Source organism: Carcharhinus amblyrhynchos, chromosome 23, assembly GCF_965287045.1.
Source record: "Carcharhinus amblyrhynchos chromosome 23, sCarAmb.v2.hapA, whole genome shotgun sequence".
In the NCBI taxonomy this organism is placed as follows: domain Eukaryota; kingdom Metazoa; phylum Chordata; class Chondrichthyes; order Carcharhiniformes; family Carcharhinidae; genus Carcharhinus; species Carcharhinus amblyrhynchos.
The window spans coordinates 6,734,508-6,761,053 of NC_137346.1; the positions used below are offsets into that span (position 1 = coordinate 6,734,508).

Sequence of the window (26,546 nt, forward strand, 5' to 3'; positions counted from 1 at the left end):
TAAAGACACTTAACAGGGATCAGAATAAAAAAGGTACACTAGTAGACTCAAACCAACTTTTCCTATCGAGCCTGACAAGTGAAGATTGAGAAAAAAAATTATTAAACTCTTGGATTTAAGTACAGGGGAAAAACCCAACTGCTTAGTGCTTGTTCCCATCCCAAATATCCAGTTGTACACAACACTACATAGAATTCAAAATGCAAAATTCAGGCTCATGGTTGTTCTGATCCAGTTCATAATGTGCAATTTGCATTCCCTCACCCTGTTTCAGAATTCAGACCTATGGAGACAAAGAATTGTGCATTGCAAGCTGTGGGGATGTAACCAGTGTTATAATCAGCACAAGCTAAAAATTGATTAAGATGCCTGACATTACCAGGACTCAGTTGTATTTTTTTAATTACCCCCCAAGCTGCTAGGAACCAGAAAGGTTTCAATTTCAGTCAGGTAACTCTTCATACTCAGCTATTCATAAAGAGGCCTCAAGCCTTCACATAGGTGGTTGAAGCACAAGAATATCAAATCAGTACTGACAAAGAAAAACACCAAAATGTTCAGGCTTGTCAGTTTAATTCATAGGGTCCTTCAATTTTTAAATAAAGGAACAGTTTAGTCTTCCAGTACAGCAGCTGGAAACCCAACAGTTTATAAACTGGACCAGAATCATGTGTCTAGATTTAAAGTAACTCACCATCTGCTTATACAAAGAAAGCAGTAAAGAAATGCAAAGTAATTGAATCAGTAAAACAAGCTCCAGATATTAAGCGTCACAAAAAGCTATAATAAAAAGTTAACCTTTTGCAGGCTGCCTGGCGATTTAAATCTCCAACTGCTTTGTGAACAGATGCAAGATAAAGCAGTCACTGCATTTCACTAGTAGACTTAATTTCATACCTAGCTGGTGAAAAATTCTTGAATACATGTATGCAAGTTTGGAGCAATATGCATTTACACAAAATAGACATCCAGGGATTAGGTAGGGGAAGCTAAGTGAATAGCTAAAGCAAAGCTTTTTTAAAATAGCTTTAAAAATAAAGTCCTGATGTAAATCAGCACTCCTGCTGAAGGAAGAAAGTTTTTTTTTCCACAAATTAGGGTTCATGGGTTTTGCAGCTCAATTGTGCATTTAAAATAATTCAGCTGTCAGAAATTAGAGGGTTTTTTTCCCCCCACACTTAAGTTTACCAAGTGATAAGTTTAAATCTGCCCAAGATGAGTGCAGCTTTTATTCTGATCATATGGCAAGACTATATCTTGTGTCTAGATGGGATAGGGAGAATCCTATTTACTTTTAGGACTTCCAGGTTACAGCATCAAATTAGTTTGCAAGGCTAAAGAAGTACTTAGGATTTCTGTAATTTGGAAGTGGCACACCATACATCACCCCAGTTTATTTTGCAAGATGGGTCCAACTAGAAGAAACATTTGTACACATCACTGCATTCACATGTTATTAGCTCACTGAAAGTTAATGTTGTACTACCACTGCATCCACTAAATACACTGCTGAGGCTACTTTCAATGAGCTAACTACATTTACACAGTATGCAAAGGAACCTCCAAGAACAGGGAAGGAGATCATTTGTCATTTTCCCTTTTACATTCAGTGATGGAGCAGACTAACAGGATTATCCTATGACACCAAGTGTTCCTTCACTAGGGAGCACAGGTAGCTTGAGATTAGCTTTTTCATTCAAAATGTGTTCCTGGCAAAGTCACCATTCAGTACCCACCCTTCAAGGGAGACAGAACCAATAGCAGTTTAAGTACCAACCACATTGTGAAACTAGTTGCGCACAAGCCAGACCAGTTAACAGTGAGGTTTTTTTTCAAGATTCCAGTTATGAAACCCAGGATCTAAAGCTTCCTGTGTGGGTCACCAGTTTAAAGGTTAATAGGTCTCCCATTTAAGTTAGAAGTTGAGGTTCGTGTCCCTGGGAAGATGGTGAATATTAAGTGGATAGATTCTTGACTAAGGGAGTCAAAGATTACCAGGGGTAAGAAAGTGAACTAAAACCACAATGACCACCTTAATGAAAATGGGAGAACAAGCTGAGCAGTCAAATGCCCTAATCCTGCTTCATATGAATGCTAAGATTGTTCATGTCCTCAAGTGCATGCACTGGGACAATATTCTAAATTTGTTTTCAGTCTTTTGCCAAGTAATGGAAATTTCCAATTAAAAAGTTAAGATAATTCAATAAATTTAGTGTGGTTCAAGTCTAGTGCAAACTGGAAGTTTAATAAATACACATTCTCAGCTCATTGACCAAAATGGTAGACTAAGTAGTCTCACAACACCATGTTGTAAGGCTTCTTACTGTGTTTACTCCAGTCCAATGTCAGCACCTCTACATCAAAATGGTAGACAGGAGTTGATGGATAGAGATGGAGGATGCATTTAGACACTAAATTAAAATCTTTGAGATGGAGTTTATTTCAAGTGTTACTTCCTAGATGCTTCCAGCCAAAGATGCCTTGCTCTTCATTTTTACTTTAATCAGCTTGGTTCCATGTGCATCCAACCATTGAAAGGCATGCACTTGCTTTAGTCAAAGTGGACAAGCTCATGAAGGAAACCATTTAGTTGAATTGCAATGCAGTGACAAGGCTGAGTCTGCACAAACTTGTATTTCAAAGACCAAAAGAAAAACCCATCTAAACCAAATACAATACCCAATGAAACAAAACTAAAAACATTATGAACACATTCTTACCTTTTAATGCAATAACCTTGCTAGCTGGGTTCATAATAGCACTATCAGCAGAGATTGGACGGCGAATGGGATTGTTGGGTTCATTCATATCAATGATGACCACCTGGGCTTGCTCACCAACTTTCTCCCGAATGCAAATGAATTTGTCAGACTCCATTGTTAGAGTGCTGAACCCAATATTTGCAGGATTAATGCCCAGGTTTTGGAGCTGAAACAAAAATGGCAATGAACCAGAAATGCATCAATGTCAAAAGCTAGGCTACTGGACAGGTGTGGAAACAATGAAAATTTCTACAATGTTACAACTGCTTATAATAAACCATTATTCTTTGGCTCAATTATGCCTCTAACCAAGTTTCACTTTTTACTGGTGGCCCACAAAATGAGGAAAAAGGGAAGCTAGTTCATAAGGGCATCCAAGCATGCAAGAATTGAAAAATGATTGGTCTTTTTACTTAAAGCATGTGCACCAGTTAGCATTGACAATTAGTTCCACTTTCATGGCTCTCAAGTATTATGGGCAGGAATTGGTTTTGCCTTTCAGGGCTAATGCAGTAAGACTGCCTGCCAGAGCAGGCTTGAAGAAATGACTGAAGGCCAGAATACAATACTCAAGCAAATGTTTGATACTTGCAGTATCAATGGAAAAGTTGCAATGACAATGCCTGGATACAAGTGGAAATATTTAAAATGATCAAGACAGGTTTGGTTCTAGGTCTAAATTATGCAACTTGATCAGAATCAAAGGGAAACCAGGGAATCTAAAAATCCAGTCAAAATTAACCAGAAGTGAATATCCAGTATTTAAGGTTTAAAATAATTCACATCTCAAAGTTACCAATCTTTAAAAGAATGAGAACTCATCCTGCTGACGGATAAAATGAGTGCAATCTACTGCATTCATATAAATCTAAAACTGCAGAAGTTCCAAACTGCAACAGGAAGCTGCAGGATATCAGATTAGAGTTGGGAGCAACAGGTGTTTAGACAATTTTTAACTGAAGTGCCCCAGTCAGTCATGAATGATCAATACTCCATTTTAGAGCACTGACCCAAATACTAAAATTCTCACCACAGAAGTATTTTTGATTTGTGAAATCATGCTCAACTTGAGGGGTTGGAGTTGGATGAGATTCTTTTCAATTTAGGTGGGCAGTGGCAAGTTACCACTTCTGGAATGAATATATGCACAACACCAGAGTTCAAATGTCAAACAGTACTAAATCTGAACATGAGACATTAATATGGCATTCTTCCAGATCTCATTCTAATTGATGCATAGATGGCATTTAGGACATGAATTTCAGTGGAATACAGAAAGTTAAATTAGAGAATACATTTAATGTTATTGAAACATTCCCATCTTACTGTAGAAGAGAGTCACAACTGGTTGTACTTTATGAAGACTCACTCAACATGGCAGTTTTGCATTTGAGATTATTCCACTTGCAAAATGTAGAATTTAAACAAAGCAAGCTGAAGCAATTTTGTAACTGAGCTACACATGGAGATCAAGAAAGTTGTCCTTGGTCACTTTGGAGAGCTAGCAGTTGAGTACTACATTATTCATGGTTAACAATACTGAAAAGTTATCTGGCAGACAGTCATAACTCTAGTCAGCTGGTAAAAGATAAATATCCCTTCAGTGACTGCTGTGAAAATTCAAATTGTTTTACCAATTTTGATTCAGTCACATGTCTTTTGCAAAGACATCTTGCATCAGAGGACAGACAGCATGCTGTTTTTGCCATCTGTCTGCATTATTCAAAGAATCAGATTGCTTTGACGCATTGTACATTTATTCCAATTAAATTGCAGATGTCAAGATCAAACTTTGATTGGGAGCTTGGTCAAACCAGTTGGGAATTATGTTATTTAGGTTGCCTCAGCACCAGGGTTCAATTCCCACTTCAGGTCAGTGAGGAGTTTGCAGTGTGCATTTCCTCAGAATCCAAAAGTGGTGGGGGTTAGCTGATAGGGGATAATTGTGCACCAGGTGTAGGCTCAAGGGGTTGAATGGCCTCCTGCACTGTGGACGTTCTTGAGCTTGCTACATTTCCATGCACTGACTTGTCAATTCTGAAGATAGAGGGGAGGGTGGGCTTCAACACTCCATTGCCTCAAATATTTATGCAGTTAACAATTGCAGTGTTTGAGTAAAACTATTTCAAAGTCAGATTGTACAAAAATCAGGAACTCTACCAAACCAGACAACTGCATTTGGAAATATTAAGTGAGGGAATGCTGGCACTGAGGAAACACTAATTTGTGCTGTTGCACCAGTCATCTTCTACATTTCCTGACCTTTTCATAGGGGCAAGTAACCTTGAATGATTGCTTTTGTCACCTGCATTTCAAACTTAGTTCAGGCATGAAGAACTAAATGCACTTTGCAGTTTAGTCACTAATATCACAAGTAATTTACACTCAGACTCCTACAAACAGGATGAAACGAGTGACTAGAACATCTGCTTCAGGTTGAGGGATGAAATGTTGGCCAGGACACTAGTGAATTTATTTTTGAACAGTGCTGTGGCATCTTCATGCAAAAAAGATCTGATAAACACTGCACTGAAGTCAGTCACAAGTGTTGAATGCACAAACTTGGAATATCACTGATCCATGTTAGAAACTTGAGAATGAGAATCTACATCCCAATATGATCATTCTGCACTGAAGCTATTTTCCATTCAAGGCAATTAATCCAGGACCACAGCACAAGAATATCATATTTACATTAGAATTCCACTGCATTCAGATCAAAAATGACATAAGGATACAATGGTCATACTTTCTAATTTCCACACAATTAAAACTCAAGCAGCTGTTAACACCACTTTCCATAATACACATGGTCTCCAGGCTGTTCCATTCAAGTTCAAACAGCTACCAAATTTCAAACATTGACAGCAGAGAAGTTGGAACAGGCATTATTTCTTGCAAACCAAAAGAGCTAAACTTGAAAGGTTGTATTTGTCACCATGGAAGACTTGGTGGGTTTTAAAAATCCAAAGTAATCAAGTCCAGCCAGCCACCAAATTGACATCCTTGATCCTATTAGTCAAAAATCAATCTTTCAGCAAGGCTGGTGAGAAAAATCCAGCACAGGGACTGTTTTATAAAAAAAGTGGCCTAGATTTTCGATCCTTAAGTACTGTTTGCAAGTTTAGCATGTCTGTTACTACTTTCACCAGCTTCTACAGATGCACCATAGAAAGAATTCTCTGCTTTGTCAGAGCTTGGTATGGCTCCTGCTGTGTCAAAGACTACAAGAAACTCAAGGGTTATGAATGAAGCCCAGTCCATTCAAACCAGCCTCCCATCCGCTGACTCCATCTACCCTTCCCACTGCTTTGGAAAAAAGCAGCCAGCATAATCAAGGACCCCATGCAGTCCAGACACTTCCAACTTCTGTCAGGAAAAAAGATAGAAAAGTTGAGATCTGTACCAACTGACTAAACAGCTTCTTCCCTGCTGCCAGATTTTTGAATGGCTCTACCTTACATTAAGCTGCACCCTAGTTATAACTGCAACATTACATTCTGCACCCTCCATGAATGGTGTGCTTTGACTTAGTGCGCAAACTTTTCACTAATGACATACTGTACAATTACAATTCTTTGTTAATACCACAGACTGAAATAGGTGCTCTAGCCAAGATGCTTTATTACTTGCACAACCATCTGCCTTCAACTTTTGAAAACAGGACACTGACTGAATTACAAAGTTGAATAGCTAGGTGTCAGAACAGAAATGCAATTAATTCAGACGTTAGTATAACAGTAATGTTTAATTTCTTCAACTAAACCAAAGTCTGAGGAAGGATTACCAGTTCTTTAGGCAAATTGATGGCTTGGTCGAACAGATGTCCAGCAAATTCTGGGTTTTTTGGATGAAACCTAAACTAAAATCATCCCTGCAGAGCTCAGCAACAGCCTAGGAAATTCTTGAAGTTTAACTAAAGCCTTTTTCCACTACCCCACAAACCAGAAAATACTTGGCATTTCTACTTCCCAGCAGAAAACAGCATAGTCAATAAAAATTGTTCTGTTTGGCACTGATGTGATTAACTAAGGTTTGCATGACCTTCACAAGTAACATTGTGACCACACCTTTTCTTGCATGGTTACAAGAGAAACTAAACATGGAACAAAAGTTGGGTGTGGTTACATTGGTCATCTCCCACCAATGCTAGATAAACTTGCACTTTCCAACAGGCCCAGAAGCTTGTATTTGATTACTGATTTGAAAAGTTCATAGATTTCCACTGCAGTGCAAGTTCTACAGCTGACTTCTAGCCTTTCCACTGCAAAATCAAGTAAAAAAGGATAAAAATGAAATGCAGCTATGCTGCTAACTCCAAGCATCAAGTACTGAGTCCAGCACAAGTAACCTTCAAGGGTGGAGATGTGGAATCAAACTATTGAAGCAAACTTTGTTTTGACTAAACACAAGAAAATGACCTAAAACAAAAGTTAATCCAGGAACTTTAGCATACAAGATTAAAGCTGGAATAGTGAGCCAAACAAAAGGGTCTCGGGTGGCATTCTGCAAAGCTCTCTCTAGTGCTGGTTTGAACCTTTCATCCCTTTACCTACCAGGGATGAAACAGCACATTATCCACCAACTTGGTTATGTCCAAGAATCACCTTAAGGAAATTACCTCAAGTTCCCAATTTTCTGATCGGTGGGTTACATTAGTTCAAAATTTGCACCCATGAACAACTTTGATCTCCACTGCAGAAGGAAAAATGGCAACTTCACAGGCAAAAGTCTTGTAATACAAGTTGTCAAAGATGCTTTCAATTACCAAAAATGGTACTGACAAAAATGGAGTCAAAATGGAAAAAAAAAAAAGAGTATTCTAGTACTTATGAACAGGCTAGGAATCAGGACCAATGCTCCAACCTCACTGATGAAGGCTTGTCCTACTACTAAAGCCATTTCTGAACAATGTTAATTAGAACACTTACAAGCAGTAAATTGTTTGTTGTACGAGTTAGGATTTTAGTAACAGCATGGATATCAAAAAGGCAATTAAACGGCTAGTCAATATAGCTCCACACTCGCCACAGGGCCACTCAAATCAGTATACAGGAGGACTGAAACAGTGGTTCATTTAGTAAAATCTGTCTTGTTCTTAGTGCTGGCTAATCCATAAATTAGCCCAAGGTGCTAACAGGCTTTAGTGATTTTCAGTGTCACAGTCAGCTTTATTATGGGATCACCACCTAGGGTCAGGTATAGGAAGGTCTCAGGTACTCTAAGATGTTAACCATTATTCAATTTAAATTGAGAAAATTGAACTGGAATTACTATTGCTCAATGTTATGAGCAAGTGAAACAGGACTTGCCCATCCCTAGAAAAGTAATCCAGTTTGTTTAGTTGTATTTAAACAAAAAAACTTTACTAATGAAAATACAGTACTAGTTTTGAATGGGGAATCCAATGCATCTATTGTATTCATGGCAACCATGATCAGGTCATGCTGCCCCCACACTACTTTACAATTCTTAAAAATTTACCCCAATATGTAGGTTTGGTTTGCTGCTGCATGTTAACCCATTGATTCTTTCCTTCAAGATAGATTACCTGTTTGGAAGGTATGTACTATACTTCAGTAACAATTTATGGCAAACTTACAACTACAACTGAGCCATTTTAAAAATGGCTTCATTATGACACAGCAAGATAATCTGCATCATTGGTAAGACTGCAACTGTGCAAAGTAACTAACTAGGCAAACAATTCCACAGTTGGTTGCATAGACAATGAGTACAACAGGTAACAAAAAATTGGCAAATGGTGGCTAAGTATGGGAATGGTTTATAGTTTAGATAAGGGCTGAAGTGACAAGGTGGGTCAATAATCTAGTTTTGCTGATGTGGATCATAGCTCCAGGTGGATTGTTAAGCTTAGAGAAGCTTGATACAAAGGAGAGATGTTGGTGGGAGCAGCTAATGGATTACAAACACTAGCAACATTAAAGCACACTGTTAAAATGGAGTTTAAATGTGAACTTAAGACTTTGATTTGTATGCAAGGTCCCAAATCAAAGTGAAACAAGATGGGTCTGGTAGGGAAATGGGGTAGACACCACATGGGATATAGAAGTTCTTGCATGTCCTCTCCTACTTCTTACCAGTATAGCACTGAGGGACAGTGCAGCAGGGTCAGACTAGTGATTAAAACAAATCAAGTTAGAACTAAAACTAAAATGAACAAAGGGCCAGTTAATGCCAAGCTTTGTGATCTGTAAGCTATGTTTGTTCAAGATAAGTGCAGAGTAAAAAGCAAATACTGACCAATAGTTTTTGGACACTGGTCATGAATAGAAGTGCCAAAACTTCAACATTCCTGCCAAGATAATATCTTTCAGGAAGCTCAAAGCTCTGAACAAATTTGCCACTTTCCTGGAGGTTGCTTCCATCAGCAGAAAGAACTTCACTGAATTCTAGGAAGGATGCAAAGCTGCTGTCAAAATCATAACTGAACAGGGGAGCCAAGTGACTGGACTCCAATGCAGACAAACTGGTATATTTTGGGAAGTGTCAAGAACATGCCCCAAAGCTTAATCTATAATCACTTTGTTCTTGGTTTTAAGTGATGTTTACACTAAACAGTAACAAACATTTTAGCATGCCAGTGACCAAACAGGTATCTTGCATGTATTCCTTCACCTCAGACAGCCAATACTCTAAAACAGACTATGAAAACCACTTCCTCCTATCCAACAGGAAGTTTTTATACTTGCTGCATAAACCTATACTGAACATTCATTGGGCTGATGAATGGCAGATGGAGTTTAGGCAAGTGTGATTTTTTTGGTAGATTGAACCAGGGCAGGACTTAATGGTTGGGGAGAGTTACAGAACAAAGATCTAGGAATACATATTCAGAGCTACTTGAAAGTGGAGTTACAGGTGGACAGAGTGGTGAAAACATTTGGTGTGCTTGGTTTCATTATCAGAACACTGAAGTTTTACAAGGCAAAGGCCACACTTGAAATACTGTGTATAGTTCTGGTCACTTATGGAAAGGTGATTATTAAAACTAGAATGACTGCAGAAAAGATTTACTAGGATGCTACAGAGACATGATCATTTGAGTTGAGGCTGAACAGATTGGGGGGGGGGGGGGGGGGGGGGGGGGGTTCTCCCCCACCCCTGACTGTAGGAGTGATTTGAGGTCTATAAAATGGGCATAAAATCAGCCAGATGGTCAATATCTTTCCCAAGATAGGAAAATCTTAAAAAAGTAGAGGGCATACTTTTAAGAGGTGAGATACACAAAGGGGGTCCAGGATGGGCAATTTTGAGTGGTGAATTCTGGAACAAGCTGCCAGAAAGTAGTAGAGTCAGGTACAAATTGTCTTTTAAAAAATATTTTAAAACAGTTATATGGGTAAAGGTAGGGGGATATGGGCCAAATGCAGGCAATTGGGACTAGCTTAGGGGTTTTTTTTTTAAAAAAGGGCAGCACAGACAAGTTGGGCTGAAGGGCCTGTTTCCATGCTGTAAAGCTGACTTGTGCTTGAGTTGGAAGCAGATCCATTCACAGCAGCAAGAAAAAGGACGCAAGTTTATCAATTCTGACTAGGCATTATGGGCTAGTCAGGTAGCAAGTTTGTCACACCCTTCTGGAGCACTGCATGTCAAGAAAGCAGCCTGCAGACAGTGGTCTTATCTTCCACCCCAAACTGGAAAACTGAAAGGCTTACATCACCCAAATTTAAGTTTCTTACCCATACTATGGGGGCATACTTCCTTGGGCACTAATTTAGCAGGTCATAATTCATACCAAAATCTAAGTTTGAAGACTTAGAAGCCAGATTCCCAGCTTTGAAGTAGACAAATCATGTCCTGCTGCAATCACTGCATCAAGACAGTTGGCACTATAAAAATAAATAGTCATTCCACTTGTCATGTTCAACCACAAGCTCTTCCAACAGAAAACAAATTCCTCCAAATGAATGCAGGGTGGATAAGCAAAAGGCAGAGACTGAGGTTCCTCAACTGAATTACTTCTAGTGTAATACTTTTGATTAGAGGCAGCAAATTCACACTAAAAATCAATACAAGTGGTTACATTGAACCAGTTGAGCTCAAGCTGCCCATTAGTGACAACTGTAGATCAAGAATGGTGGAACTGTTGATGTCTGAAATGCACCTATAGTACACAGGCATGCCTGCCAATGATGCACTTCTAGCTGTTAAAATCAATGCATGGCTAAGCTTCAAAATGGTGTCCAATAAATACCAGCTCTGTTTGATGAGAAAATTAGGCCAGCATTTTACAACTCTACTCCAAGTATTCACTTGAATTTTTGGGCATGTACATTAATTACTAGTTCAACTTGTGCAAAGTCAGTAGAAGAGAAGAAATGCACAGGTGAAGTCAGGGGCTCCAAACTATGATAGAGTTCTAATTGGAGTCAAGCTAGACCCATAGAGATTTGACTTAAATTTGTTATTGCATCTGGGTATTATTGTCTAGGCCAGCATTTATTGCCTTAAAACTTTTGGAAGGTCACCTGGAGATTAATTGTTAAGTGGGTACTTGGAGTTAACCCACCTGGTTAACTCTATGGATACTAAAAAAGCATTACAGTCTTCAAGATAGCTAGGAGCTGGGCTAATAGGAACCTGCTAAATCCATAAGTGACTGTTGCCAGAGGACCATGACACCATGTCTTGAGGCTGGATGCAGTGTCTGAAAATATGACTGATCAGGACAATTTGGGCACAATGTCATGGCACATATTGGACAGACTTGTATATGCACTGTGCTGGTGGCTCTGGACTTGCACAGCCTGTGCTCAAGTTGTGCTTCAGCAATGCACCTAACATTGTAAGCTTGACAGCCCTTGTGGATGAGGCAGGACTGGGTAGGGTGGTTGTGTGCCTGTTTCCCCAGGTGGTCATGTTTGTCAAGCAACATCATCAAGGCTTGTCATGTTTCTTCTGCCTATGTGAAGATCTTCCAGCAGAGTTCCCCAAAGGAGCTGCTTCGGTATGTGCTCATCTGGCATACCAGATGCCATGACCTGTGCTGCCATTGTGTGGACTCATGGTAGACTTGCTGAGAATTTGTGTCTGGTACTTTGTCTTGCCATCTGGTGTAATATTCTGCAAAGACATGTGGAAACAATTGAGCTGTCTTGCATGCCTTTAATACAGTCCATGTTTCACAGGCATATAGAAGGGAGTAACAGCACTGTAGCACTTCAGTTTTGTTACTGGGCTGATTTACATTCCCATAGTGGAGCAGCCTACTGAAAGCAGAATTTGCCTTGATATTCTACAGTTAACTTCTGTCAATAGCTACAGCTTGAGGGTGCTGCCAAGTGAACTGGTCCACTGCCTGTAGTTTCTGCCCTTTGATTGTGATTTGGGTTGTGTACAGTGCACAACTTCAGTCTTTGGTGAATCCAAACTTGTCATAAGCTGTGGAAAAATTTGTCCATACTGACTTGCATCTCTGGCTCTGAGCCAGTATACAGGGTGCAGTTATTGACAAAGAGGAAGTCTGAGAAGAGTCTCCATTTTGGCAATAGCTTGAAGTCTCCTCTGGTTGAAGAGGTTCCCATCCACTCTGCTTGAGGCTGATTCTAGCACTGTCCTGAAGGCATCATTTTCAACATGGCAGTAATCATGGTGAACATTGTGGGTGCAAGCACAGAACCCTGTTTGATGCCATTGGTGACTGAATGCCTTGTGGGTTCTCTGCCATCCAGTATTCTGGCCATCATGGAACTGGTGAATGAATTGGGGGGGGGCACAGCAGGCAGGCTGCTGAACTTTGACAATCCTCCACAGGTCTTGGAGTGTCAAAGGCTTTGAGGTTGAAGGTTGTGTAAAGCTTGCAATTATGCTCCTGACACTTCTGAAGTTGGCATGCAGCAAAAAGAAAAAAAAAATTAGTCCTGAGGATATTGTGGAAGCCAGCCCACCTCCAGGTGAGTGACCAGATTTAGGACTTGAAGGTTTTTGTGATGGAGAGCAGTTAGATTCATTGGTAGTTGTTGCATACTTGACAATTATATACCTCTACAAGAGAATGGAAGCATCTTTAAGTTTGAGGAATGGATCCTTGCTTTCCAAAAAAAACTGAAACTTGGTGAGCTTTGATACAGGACCAGCAGCTTTGTAGATCTGTGGGTATGGCTTCTAGCCCTGCAGTTTTCACCACTGGATAGCTGATGGGCAGCTTTTGGAGAGACTTTGGCTTCTGCTAATGGGTCATCCATGGCACAGTTGATAACCTGGGAAATGCTGTCTATTGCCTCACTGTTAATGAGGGTTGGTTGAGGGCAGCTTCAGTGTCCAGCCCATCTCTGCAGTAGCTGAGCCCTCTAATGAGTTGTACCATCTGTACTCAGGAGAACTCCAAGATTGAGGTCTGTTGAATGCTCATAGAACCATTAGACTGTCAGTGTATCTTGTATTTCATCTGCCTTGGTGCTTAGAGTCCTGCATTTTATGCAGTTTATTCTGCACTGTCCTGTGAGCACTGGTAAAAGCATTTTTCATGGCAGCTGATAGTTTGTTCTGACAGGCCTGATGAAGATGATGCTTTTCAAGTAGAGCCTTCTCAATCTCAGTGAACCAGTCATGCTGCTTGTGGGTAGAGGGCCTGAGCATCTTCAGTGCAGTGAATGGACAGCATCCCTGAAGTATTCCCAGGTTGTTCTCAGCACTGCCTGCAAGGTGTGGGTGCAAGCTTAAGTCTTCAGCCAGTGCTGAAGCTATATTGGGGGTTCTTTAGCTTGGCTGCATTGATTCTTTTATAACCTGCTTCCTTGTGGACACCTTTTGGGTCTGATGGAGCTCATTTTTGGAGACAATAAGCCTTTGATCTGTCCAGCAGTCAGCACCACACATGGCCTTGGTCACTGACATCCTGCCTGTCTTCTCCTGACAATGACAGTCAATAAGATGCCAGTGCTTAGCAGGGGTGCATCCAGGTCTGTTACAGGTAGGCAGATGGAAGATTGCATTGGTGATTAGGTCATGTGCTGCACAGAACTTTAAGAGTAGGCAGTTACTGTTACACTTATCCATGCCATGCCTCCCAATAACTGCCAGGTTGTAGAGTCACACCCTACTCTTGCACTGAAATTGCCAAGATCAGCTTGTTGGTACTGTTCACTGCTGATAACAGGGTGTCTAGTTGTCTGAAGAACTCATCTGGGTTGTTTGTCATGGGGCATAGTGCTGATCAGAGTGGTTTGACTTCTGTTCTGTAGTGGAAGCTGTTGTGTTACAAGCCAGTCATCTGCACCCTTAGGTAGGCTAGCAAGTTTCTAAACAAGGTGACCAATTGTGACTGCTGGAGTTGGATTCACCATGCTCATTACTGCCATGACCACTCCAGAAAAAGTGTATCCATCTCCAGTTTGTCAATTGACCTACATTGCAACCAAGTAAAACTTGCCTTGCCATGTCAATGTTGTATCTTGCAAGCTCTCAGGCTGTTCTTCTCTGGTCTGTCTGCTTAGTATTCTCCAAAACACATTAGACTAATAGGAGCAAGGCTTTCCTATGAGGTCAGATTTTAGCCTCAGCCAACAGTGCACTTGTGCAAACATCCTAAGGGAGACAACTTGACCAGAGCATTGACTGGAAGCATCTGACCTCCAAGTGATCACTAACATATCTTTCAGCTAAGCTGACTCATTTCCAGCAAAGGCAGCCACTTGGTCAAATGCTGCCTTAATGTTCAGGAGAGACCAAGTGTGGCATCAAGAAGCCCTAGCAAAATGACATCTAGCAATGGTGATGGTTATTAGAGGTCAATCATCTCAAACCCAGGACATTGCTGTGGAAACCCCAGGTACATGCAGGTGCAACTATTTTCAGCTGCTTCAATGATCAATCCTTCAGGTTCAGTACTACTGAAACAATCCATGTCCATTTGCACCAAAACCTGGTCAACATCCAGGTATGATTGAGTGGCAACTAGCATTCAAGAAAGTGGCTCAACACAACTTCTGAAAAATTAGCCTAGCCAGCAATACCCACATGACCAAATCAAACTACATCCCAACCACATTTATGCAGAGAAAATTCAGATTTGTTCAGTACAGACTAGATCAAGCTCAAGATGCATGACTGTACTCGGTACCTCCAATTGCTTCATGGGTGCTTGGACTACCAATGAACAAGATCAGTGGCAGCCCAAATAAACCACCAGTAGTCTTGATAATGCTGTCCAAGTTCTAGAAAAATCAAATTCCTTCAAAGCCAAAAATCTGAGGCTCAACTTAATTGTCAGCTGCAGGGAGTAGAATGCAATCAGCAAAACAAAAACACTGCCTACACCATATACTGCATTCTAGCTTTAACCTGATTTGATCAGAGGGCTTATTCTCCATGGTTTAGTCAACAGCCCAACATATTTACCTCATGCCTCCCAATCCAGTCAGAAGCCAGGTAGATCAAGTGGAGCATTTGAAGCTGATGCTTGGTAGTTTTGCACCATTCCAATTTGGTTGGTCTGGGTACTTGGGAAGCAACTTCTCTAATGAGGCTAGGGATAAAACCAGAATCCAAATCTATTTTTAACTTGACATTAACTTGATGTGGAGCATGGATCTTGGTGTTCATTGATTTCCAGTATCAAAAGTCTGGAGTCAAAATAGCAAGTTTAAAAATAGGTCTACAGGAATAAAAATGCTTGAGGATAATGGTGGAGGTGTTTGAATTGAGGATTTAATTAGTGTGGCCAGGAGAACCAATGGGTGTGGCTTATTTAGCCTCAAGTCTCAAACTACTAGGTAAAATAAAAATGGATGTGATTGCAGGTAATGTCTCAAGATAGATAGGAAGTAAAGAATTTGCATAAGTGGGTCTTGATTGGCAGGTAGAGAACAGCAGGGTACTGTAGGGATCTATGCTAGGACAGCAACTGTTCACATTAATAATTTGGAAGAGGGAACTAAATGTATCATTTGGAAATGGTACAAGGTTGAGTGGGAGTGCAGAGATGTCTGATTTGGACAGGCTGTGTGGGGGCATATGCAATAAAACGACTACTACTTGAATGGGTGCAAATTGAGGGGGTGGATACTCAGTGATTGGTGCTCTTGTGCATCAGTTGCTGAAAGCACACACTGGTATAGCAGGCAGTAAAATAGTATGTTGGCCTTCATATAGTCAAATCCTCTAGAAATAAGGGCATCTTACTGAAGTTTTCCAGGGTCAGTGAGGCCACACCTGGCAGTTGGTGTCCTTAGAGGATGCATTTTCCTTGGAGTACAGTGAAGGTTTACTAGGTGATTCCTGGGACAGCAGGGTCTGCCATGGAGAGATTAAGATTGTATTCACTGGAGTTAAGAGCGAGAGGGGCTCAAACAAAATTTTAATTGGATTAAACAGGGTAGATTCAGAAAGAATGTGATAGTTTGAGGATATGGGGGTAAACTTTGAAGAGGGAGAAATTTCTTAATCCAAAGTGGTGAGTGTGGAATTCAGTACCAAAGAACATTTGAGGCCAAAAGTCAAATCAGATATTGCTCTTGGGACTAAAGGATCAGAAGGGGTGAGAGGGTCTACTGAAATAGGTTCATACTATTTGATTTGCCATTCTTCCAATTTTAAATATCACTTCAAACAGCCAAACCTTTTGCTTGCTAGTACTGTATCAAATCCCACTAGTGCTTCAAAATTCCTATCCAAGAGACAAGCTAGCTTTGTTTGCCTTTCAGGTGTCATTTATTACTATCAATGACTAACCAGTTATGCATCTGATACATTAAGATTAGAGATCAAGATCCAAGTCCACCAATATAGAATTTGGGTTTGGAACTTATTTCATCTTTGAACAGATATCAGTTCTTGTCCCATGCTAAGAGAGAAAGACAATGACTTGACAGTCTCAGGTGACAAGGGATCCAAGCTGTTTTTGCTAAAGTGTATTGGAAGATAGGGGGGGCAGTTCAATATAAAACTGATGGTCTATGGACAACAAATTAAACTGATGAATATTTGGGTCCACAAAACTGCTTTTGCTCTCTTATACCAAGGTGGTAAAGAGTACTCTCCACATAAAGCCATCTCAAACAATTTGGCCCATGAAGCCATGCTGGAATTGCTCCACGTTAGAGTATCTGCAGCTAGAACAAACCAGCTCATTAACAGCATCAATGTGTGATCAGGTCAAGGAGAAAATTTTGCACAATGTGATAGCTTCTCAAAGCAGTCAAAAGAGCCAGATCTTGAGTATAAAACACCCAGTGGAAATAAGATTAAGGGATATCAATAGCTGTACCTTGCTTCAGTTGGAGTTTAGACCAGTAAAACAAGTCATTCAAATGTCTGGATTTTAAGTACTGCAATTTAGGAAACAAGCATACCAGTGACTGCTTTTAGCCAGCTGGTGTCATCAGGGCTAACAATTGCCTTTGTTAGCATAATATCAGTTATTTAAAGCAATAATAAAGCATGTGACATTGACTCCTGTTAATACCAGCTCCCTACAGATGCTGCCAGAACTGTTGAATATTCCCAGCATTTTTTATTTAAATCAAGCATAGGTGCACACTATTTTACTATCAAAGCTCATGCTTCCTGCAGGAAGCAAAGCAAGATAGAAACCATTGTATTCCATTTCCTTGGACTCAGTGCACTCCTGGCTAGTCTCCAATTTGTCATTCAAAACTCTATTCCAAACCAAGTCCTGTTCATGCACTGTTCAGCAACCCACAATGCCTCAGGATCATTAGGATTTAAACCAGGATGAGAATCTTCAAAGGGCTTCATTCTGTTGAAACTTACCATCCTCCAAATATCAGCACCTAGTCATTTTGCTGAATCATCCCATTTTAACTGCTACCATTGATATTGAAACTGCCTTAAACTGAGTTGTGGAACCCTAATCTCTACCTTTTGACCATTTGCCCAAGTATTAACTTGAAAATTAATCCACAAGGTAAATTGAGGTACCTTGGAAGGTGACAACCTTGTTTTCACTATTGCAGAAATCATGCCAAGGGATTATTTATTATATAAAAGCTGAAGAATGAGGGAAGATACAAGTAGAGAACATGCCCTCAGTTAGCTTTGTAAAATATCCCAGACTGCGATAATTAGAAATTTTGCAGCAAACCTTATGGTGTGCATTCACTAATTTCCAAGAACTATTCCAATATTAAAATGTTCAAGTGTTATGTTTTTTCATACATGAGCAAATAGCAGGGGCTGTGGTAACACTGATGCAGCTGCATCTCCCATTCTGTGCCAAGAGCAAAAATATTTTTAGTATATCCAAAGTCAATTAAGACTGCTCCCACAGAAAAAAGTTCAAAAGCAGCCAGTGTGCACTGACTTGTACAATGGAATTGAAAGCTAGGAAATTCAAAAATATGCAGGCAGTAGATTATCAATTATTCTAACTGCATGTGTTTTAAGCTTGTGATGTGCCTTTTGCTGAAGAATGGAAACAGATTCCAATTCTAGAGCCATGGGTTAATTTCAGAGAACTAGCTGCCAAGTGAACAGCTATAACTTCAGATAAATAGGACAATACAGCACCAATAAAGAGCTAGTCAGTAAATACTACAACCAATGAGGAACAAAAACTAAGCACACAGCTGGAAACATTAATACTGCATTTGTACTCAAAATACACAGGAAGGGGAGTCATTTAAAAATCCACTGTTCCTTCTGTGTCAGACACTTACCGGAAGTGGCTGGGTTTGTCAAGAAGCCAATTTGAATTTAAAATCAGGCTCGTCAATGTTTTTTGTAATGTAATCACAATTCAGTGAATTGATGAGACAAAATGGGAATCAAAAATAGTTGTGAATGCCACTATTCTGTTTAGATTTCAAAGCTTCTGAAAGATTTAAATCCATTTTATTACCTAGCCTAAAGTGGGGAAAGCTTTCCCCACAATCTAAAGTGATATCTGGAATCTCAAAGCACATCGCTAAGTATTGTAGCTGAATTAAATATATTGCAGAAAAACTTTATGTAATTACAGGAAGCAGAGGCTGAGATTGTCTGCAAACTTCCCCTTCCAGAAGGAGTTTGTCCACAACATAAAGACCACCCATTTCCATCTCTGCACCATCATCTTCTTTGGCCTGCCTAGCTCATCTGCTGCTGAAATGCTTGTTCCTTCAGATTTCACTATTCCATTTCACATTGCATAAACTAGGCAGAGTTTGGGATGACCATGTCCTTGCTCAGATCTGTGTATCACTTTCCCTTCACCCACCCAGACAAGGTCATGGTGATATTCACATGTTAATCCTTTGTTTTAAATCCTATATGGCCTCATTCCTTCCAATTTTCTCCAGATACTATTCCCATTTTCCTTTAATTCTAATTTCTTGCACATCTGATTTCCATCCCTCTGTCACTGCAAAAAAGCTTTCAGCAGCCCTATGTTCTGGAAGTCCCTCCCCAAACTTTTGGGCTTTTTACTCAAAAAGGCACTTCATGAAATGGCTTTGGACATTTTACAGACACTAAAATTATAGCACTAGACCAACACCCAAAAATGGAATTCAAATACATGTTACACTCATTAGGGTGACAGGAAGTTGTAGAGTTGATCTGTGGCAAGTTGAATTGCTGCACCAATTACCTGCAGATCACTTAAACAGTTCTCCCTCAATCCCAAACAAGTTTAAAATAAGCCAATGGAGCACAGCGAGTCAAATTTCAGCCAAGGGAGAGCCTGCTGTAAGAAAAAAAGCTGAAAGCAGGAGCTCTGGATTCTTCACAGGAATTGTAGGACTGACCAGATTACTGCAAGAAAACTTCAGAACTATTAATGCAGCAAAAGACATTTCACAAAAGCTGACCTAAACCAGGAAGTAGTATCACAACACCACATCCCAGAAACCAAGAAAATCTAGACCAAGAATACAGAATTAATCAAAGTGGAGCAGATGTAGCAAGATTTGAAAAAGACACAATGAAGGCTATCAATGGTACAGTGGAGCAGGAAGAATTGCAGGACAGTAGTGGACAGGAAGCTGCTGGCTGGAGCACAAGGCTGTAGAAAATAAACATGAGGCCCTCCTCCATAGCCTATTTACAGAGTTAGAAATAGGATCAAATTAAGAGTAATAATTAGATCAAGGACAAGTGCCTTGGAAAATCTGGTGAGTTGGCAGGTGGGAGCTGTGGGTACAATAATCAGGTGAGTCAGTCTTTGATGGACTGACTGAAACTTCAGTGGACGTTATATAAACAGTTGAGAAAAAGACAACATTGCCTCTGTTTAGCTACAAAACATTGCAGCCCATCCAGTGTGATGTAACTGTTAAACCAGTAACATGTTAACATTCCTCCCATCACCCAGACCAAATACAATTAGTTCAACTGATTACAACCATTTGATACAGTACAAGACATTTGCCACGTTAACATGGAGCTCAAGTAGGAAAGTATGCTAAGTGTGCTACATTTGGAAGTTGCTCTAATTAGTATCCTACACTGAAAAACATTGGAATCTGGTTAATTTTGGTTGTAACAATCTTGCATCTAAAACCATTTTATAAAGGCCAAGCAAAATGGATGCACTGAAACCAGTAAATTACTTCAAAACTATTTGGTCAGGCATCCAGGGTCACCTGCTAATAGCAATGATTTGCCTCACTGCTTGCATTAATTAGCAATGTTTCTAGATCAGAACATGCAAGCAGGTTGGTTACAGTCAGTTGGCTAGACAACTGGCTAATGATGCAGAGCAATGCCAAAAGCACAGATTCAATTCTTGTACCAGCTGAGGCTGTTCATGAAGGCTGTCTTCTCAGCCTTGCCTGCAGTGGAGTGATCATCAGGTTAAATCACCAGTCACAGCTTAAAGTCACTACAGTACCAGATGACCATATCAGTGGCCAAAGCATGCCTTGTTTTGCTGGGCCCTATTCAGAATTAAATCAATGCAGAAGCAAATAATGCTACAAAGATCAAGGATTGGGATGGTGATCAGCTGAAGTTATATACCCAAAAGCCAAAGGAGTTACTCAAGGCAGCACAGCTGCTTTGCAATCCAACACTGCTAGTGGTCATTGAATGGAATAGACTGGTCATGAAGATTTGTATTCTGCGCTAGCTGGAGAAATTAAGACATGTTTGTTGTAGGAGACCAAATGAGGAGGAAAACTAAATTAGACAGGCTGATATTTACAAGGATAATGAATGTGCCACCCCCTCCTGTAAAAATATAATTACTATATTTAGGACTGAACTGGATGCCTATCCTCAGGTAAGAAGTGGTTCATTAGGGGGTCACAAGATGCACTCATTTAAATATTCCAAGTGACTGGAGGATAAGAATGTGACTTATTCAAATTTTCTGCAGTTAGGATAAAATACTATACAATACTGCCATGTACTTGCATATTAAATATGATATTCACTGCATGCAATCATGTTGATCAATGCTGCACCCAACTATGAATTTACATGATAGGTGAAGTGCATGCATCACCCTACATATTAACAGCCATATATGTTTTACATCCCCCCACCCCTCCAAACAGTATAAATTGGAATAACTTCTCTGCACTTTGGACCTAGAGGAAAGTTGCACAAGTCCAGAGTTAATAAACCAGCATAGTTTTTGGACTAACATTTGCAAAATTGATTAGCACTGCTTAATTTACTAAATTGTGACAATGTTATGCAAACAGGGAGCCCAAACAATGAGTACAAAGTTTAGTAAAAACATGATCTGAGAAACAGGTCAACTGGAATTTGTTGACAAGGTTGAATCTAGTTAAAATAGCCAAGTACCAACGTGACTACAACCTTGATTGATGCCATCAAGTTAGAAATTAAAGCATTTAGCTACTGATGTCAACTGTATCCTTAAATGCTGTCAAGCAACATCTAGTTAGCACCTCCAGGGCAAAGGCAGATTTAACATTTGAATGCATCTTTTAGAGTTTAAAGTGTTTTTATTGCAGAGTTGTGATGTCTTCTGCCTCCATTCCACCTCCCTCCCAAAAACACTGGAAGAGAATTAAGCAGGTAGCAAAAAAATAGTGGCATCTCTTGACAAGTTAAAACACAGGTAAAAGGAATTTCAAAAATCATTTGCAGCAATGATATCATGCCATTGCAAAAATGGTTTTTCACCACATTCCAGACACTAGTCCAAGTAATACTTCATTAGATTTTAAGCTGCAGGAACTCTACATTCAAATAACCATTTTTTTAAAATTAACCCACATCAAGCTTTTAATTCAAAAGCAAACTACAGGTTAGTGTCAGGTAATGACTAATCCACATCTGTTGGTTATTGGGAACCAGTCATAGACACATCCAACCAAATTTGAAAAGATACAAAACATCAGGATGTTATTAATGTAACTACATGAAACAATGCAAATCTGGCAAAGAATCAAGGGTGTATAATAGAAATTTGCACTTTAACATTGTAACAGCACCTGTCCATAGATACACTACATTCATTAAAGTGATTCAACTTGAAACTAAATTCTTCCTCTGAAAGCTCAGCTGAAGGCAAGACCCTTTGGTAACAACTGCAATATTTCACTCTAGAATTAAATCAGACATTTAAAAACAATTTCATTAAGTCATCACAAGGATGTCATGTTAGGCCACAAATGCTAAGCAAGCAATTTACAGTAAGGGGATCAAGAGGTGGATTTCAGATTAAAATATGCAGGTGATTTGGGTTCATGGAGAAAGTTTCAATATAAAACCCATTACTCCTTCTGTTAAGCTTGAGAAATATTTCGAGTGGGTGGGAACTAAATGGGCTCCAGCACTTGGCAAAAACCTTCCCCACCCTCTGAAAACACCCATCCTGTGGCAGCCTCAGTACTTCCTGGGCCACCAGGAAGGGAAGGTAAAAGACCAGGGGTGGGGTAGGGAAAGAAAAAAAAACAAAATTAAAATCCAGTGGATGGGCATTTCCTCATACGGGTGACGTTGTGGAAACTGTGTCAGGGTGTAATTCAAGGTTGAACCTTCCCCTAGAAGCAAAAAAAAATTCAAAGAGATTGGGGGGGGGGGGGGCGCACAAGGAGGGAGAGAGAGAAAGCAGCCAAATGTGGTTTATAAAATTTAGAGGGAGGATGATGATTGTAGGAAAGTTTTCAATGGGTGGGTGGAGATGACATTTGTCCAGGGCTGAGGCTTGGGAGCCCTGAGAAGAGGGGAGTGAAACTAAGGTCGGGCTTTGGAGCCCTGAGGGAGGGAGGGAGGGTGGGTTAAGTGATTATTTTTATTACCTGTAGATGCTCCTGGAAGCGGATGGGCAGAATCTGAGCCATGTCGACGACGACGTGAAGGAAAGGAGAGGGGGAAGAAAAAAAAAAGACACCTCGGTCTGGCGGCTTCGTCAAGTCAAATCTCCGGCAGGGAAATGGGGTGGATCTGTGCGAGTGAGAGAGAAAAATATTATTAAGACCGAATTTTACCTCAGGAGACAGGCGGCCGCTCAATGACAGGGTGAGGGAGGGAGGAAGGGCTGATCGGACTCGGGTCTCACCTGTATGCTTAGGCTGAGTGACTCTCACTCTCCCTCACACAGCCCGGCCTGCTCCCTCTGCCTCAGCCTCTTCCTTTTATAAACGGTCCGAGGGGCCGAGCCGCAGCGGAGCCGCAATGGCGGAAAACCGGAAACAGCGGAGCGCTACAGCCCCCGCCCGCCCCGCCGGTCGCCCGCCCTCCCCCCTCCCCTCTCGGCCGCGGCCAACAGCAAGCAGAGGGAGTGCTCCGGCTCCTTACACCACCAAACCCCTCCCCCTCCCCTCCCCTCACACTTCCCGCCGCCGCCTTTTTATTATTCCATTCCTCCCTAAAACACCATTACATTCGGTTCAGCCTCCTCTCGACCGGGTTTCATTCACTCGATTCGTGCTTTTTGTCCGGGTAAAGGCCGGACTATTTTCTTTTGGCGGAGGGCTGATAATCTGCCACATCATTGGCACATGACGTGACGCCACTTCCGCCCCGCCTTCCGGGTTTGCACTCCTCACTTCCGGCTCCTGACTCCATTCATTGAGAAGCTGGAGCTGTCTCTGCAATGTTAGAAGGTTGTGGTGTCCTCTCTCAGCAGGGGATCATATTATTCACTGTTTGATTATTTTTATTCCAGTATAGGTGTGTTGTGCAACTCAGTTGCAAATACATGAATTGGATTTATGAGTTTAGGCATTTGACTTCTAGCCTTCAGACCTCATAGCACTTTTCACAACTCTTACCGCCCCTCCCCCCCCCCCGGGACATTTCAAAAAGCAATTACCACCAATGAAATACTTTTAAAGTATGGTTACTGTCATAAAGAAAGAAATGCAGCCTCATATCTGCATATCATAGAATCCCTATAGTGCAGAAGACCATTTGGCCCATTGAGCCTGCACCGATAACAATCCCACCAGACCCTATCCCCATAACCCTGCTATTGATACTCTGGGGAAATTTAGCATAGCCAACCAACCGAACCTGCACATCTTTGGACTGTGGGAGGAAACTGGAGCACCCAGAGAAAACCCACGCAGACATGTCCAAACTCCTCGTAGATAGTCGCCCAAGGCCGAAATCAAACCTGGATCCCTGACACTGTGAAGCAGCAATGCTAACTGCTGTGCTGCCCTATAGCATGTCCTGTAAACAATGATTTGATTTATTATTGTCACTTGTATTGGGATGCAGTGAAAGAATTGTTTTCTGTGCATTACATGACAAAGCATACTATTTATTAGAGTACATTGGGGAGAAGGAAAGGAGAGGGTGCAGGATATAGTGTTGCAGTTACAGGTAGGGAGAAGAGAAAGATCAGCTTAATATTTGATAGGACCATTCAAAACTCTGATGAGTCTTGAGTCGGTTGGATGTGTTTTCAGATTCTTGTAATTTTTCCTTGACAGAAGAAGGTGAAAGGTATGTCTGAGATGCATGGGGTTTTTGAGTATGCTTGCTGCTTCCCCAAGGCAGTGGGATTGTCGACATGTGTCGACGTACTACCAGGCATGTTGGGTTTACAGGCTGATAATCAACGTATTTGCGTCAACGGATGGGAGGCTGGTTTGCATGAAAGACTGAGCTACATTCACAACCCTTTGTAGTTTTCTTGCAGTCTTGGTTAAAGCAGGAGCCATACCAAGTTGTTATATATCTGGAAAGGCTACTTCCTATGGTGCATCTGTAAAAATTGGTGAGAGTTGTAGCAGACATGCTGAATTTCCATAGTCTTCTGAGAAAGTTGGGGCATTGATGGACTTTCTTAACTATAGCTTCAGCATGGAGGGACCAGGATGGGTGGTTGGTGATCTGAACATGGAGAAACGTGACACTCCCAACTATCTCCGCTTCATCACTGTTGATGTAGACAGGGTCATGTCCTCCAGTACGCTTCCTGAAGTTGATGACTATCTCCTTCATTTTACTGACATTGAGGGGGAGATTATTGTCATTGTACCATTTCACTATGTGCTCTTATCTCTTTCCTGTACGCCATGTCCAATCGCCAGTGAGATTTCTTATTGGATAATCCTTTTTGATGATGCTGCTAAAGTGATAAAAGTTAGACACTGGGGGGAACTTCCAGCTCTTCAAATAAATTTAGATTCACCTGATTGTGCAGACAAGGCTTCAATGTAACATTTCATCTGAAAGCTTAGACCTGCAACAGTGCAACATGCCTTTCAATACTTAACAATACACCCTACTATTTCCTAAATAATCCCTTATTTTTTCTCTCTAATGTACTCCATTTCATGTGCTGTGTATCTGTGTGGAAAATAGCTCTGATTGACTGTTGTGGGAGCACATTCCAACAAGTAAAAGACAACAATAGGATTGATGTCAAGCATTTATCCTGTAATGGTGTTCTGGATTTATGATTACTCAACCATTTACTATCTCTTATGTGGTAATCTCTCAGTCACTTCCCTTCAAAGCCGAAAACTACTTAAATCGGCTGTCCCTCAATTCAAGGCTGATGTGTAATCAGTGTCATGGTTTCTGCCTTGGATCTTTATGTGACTGAACAGGCTGATTCTCAACCTGCAGGACTTTGGGCGGTGCAGTGGTTAGCACTGCTGGCTCACAGCGCCAGGGACCCAGGTTTGACTCCTGGCTTGGGTCACTGTCTGTGTGGCGATCACACATTCTCTCCATGTCTGCATGGATTTCCTCACACAGTCTGAAAGGTGTGCTGGTTAGGTGCACTGACCCAAACAGGCACCAGAGTGTGGCAACTAGGGGAATTTCACAGTAACTTCATTGCAGTGTTAATGTTAGCCTTACGTGACTATTAAATAAACTTCTGTGCGTATAGGATAGAACCTCGCATGAGGTAGTGGGGTCTGGAGCACAGGATTCACTTCCTATTTTGCTACTATTTTACCTCATCATGAAGGCATTTGGACTTGACCACAGGGTACGGGGGGGGGGGGAACAGCTGGAGAGTATCAGCTGTCACTGTTTGGATTTGCGGGTAAGGAGTTATTGATACAACAATTTGTATTTAAGTAATACTTTTAATATCTCAACATATCCAAGCCAATGAAAGAAACATTAGGGCGAGCTTGGGCAGCAAGGTAGCATCTTGGAGATGGTTTAGGGAGGGAATTCCAGAGTTGAAAGCTGAGACAGCAGCCATTAATTGTGGAGCACAGCAAGTGGGAAAAGGAAAAGAGGCCAGGGTTGCTGGAAGGTAGTGTTCTCAGTTGGTTACAGGGCTGGAGGAGTTTATAGAGATAGAAATGGGGTTATATCTCAGAGAGATTTGAAAATAAGGATGAGAATTTTTAAACTGAGGCATCATTGGGCTGGGAATGTTTGACTGATCAGGAAACTCTCCTGCTCTTATTGCCTACTACCAGGCAC

General features: G+C 40.9%; 1 protein-coding gene across 1 annotated transcript in view; it reads right to left on the reverse strand.

Moving 5' to 3' along the window:
- The window catches only part of cltca (clathrin, heavy chain a (Hc)), a 63,804-nt gene extending 40,460 nt beyond the window's left edge, over positions 1-23,344 (reverse strand). Inside the window, exons 1-3 of the mRNA XM_080210792.1 lie at positions 23,203-23,344; positions 22,943-23,087; positions 2,721-2,928 (exon numbers count right to left, since the gene is read on the reverse strand). Coding sequence (XP_080066918.1) covers positions 2,721-2,928; positions 22,943-22,984 — 250 coding nt within the window. The 5' untranslated portion in view covers positions 22,985-23,087; positions 23,203-23,344. The remainder of the gene's footprint in view (positions 1-2,720; positions 2,929-22,942; positions 23,088-23,202) is intronic.
- Positions 23,345-26,546: the final 3,202 nt, after the last annotated feature.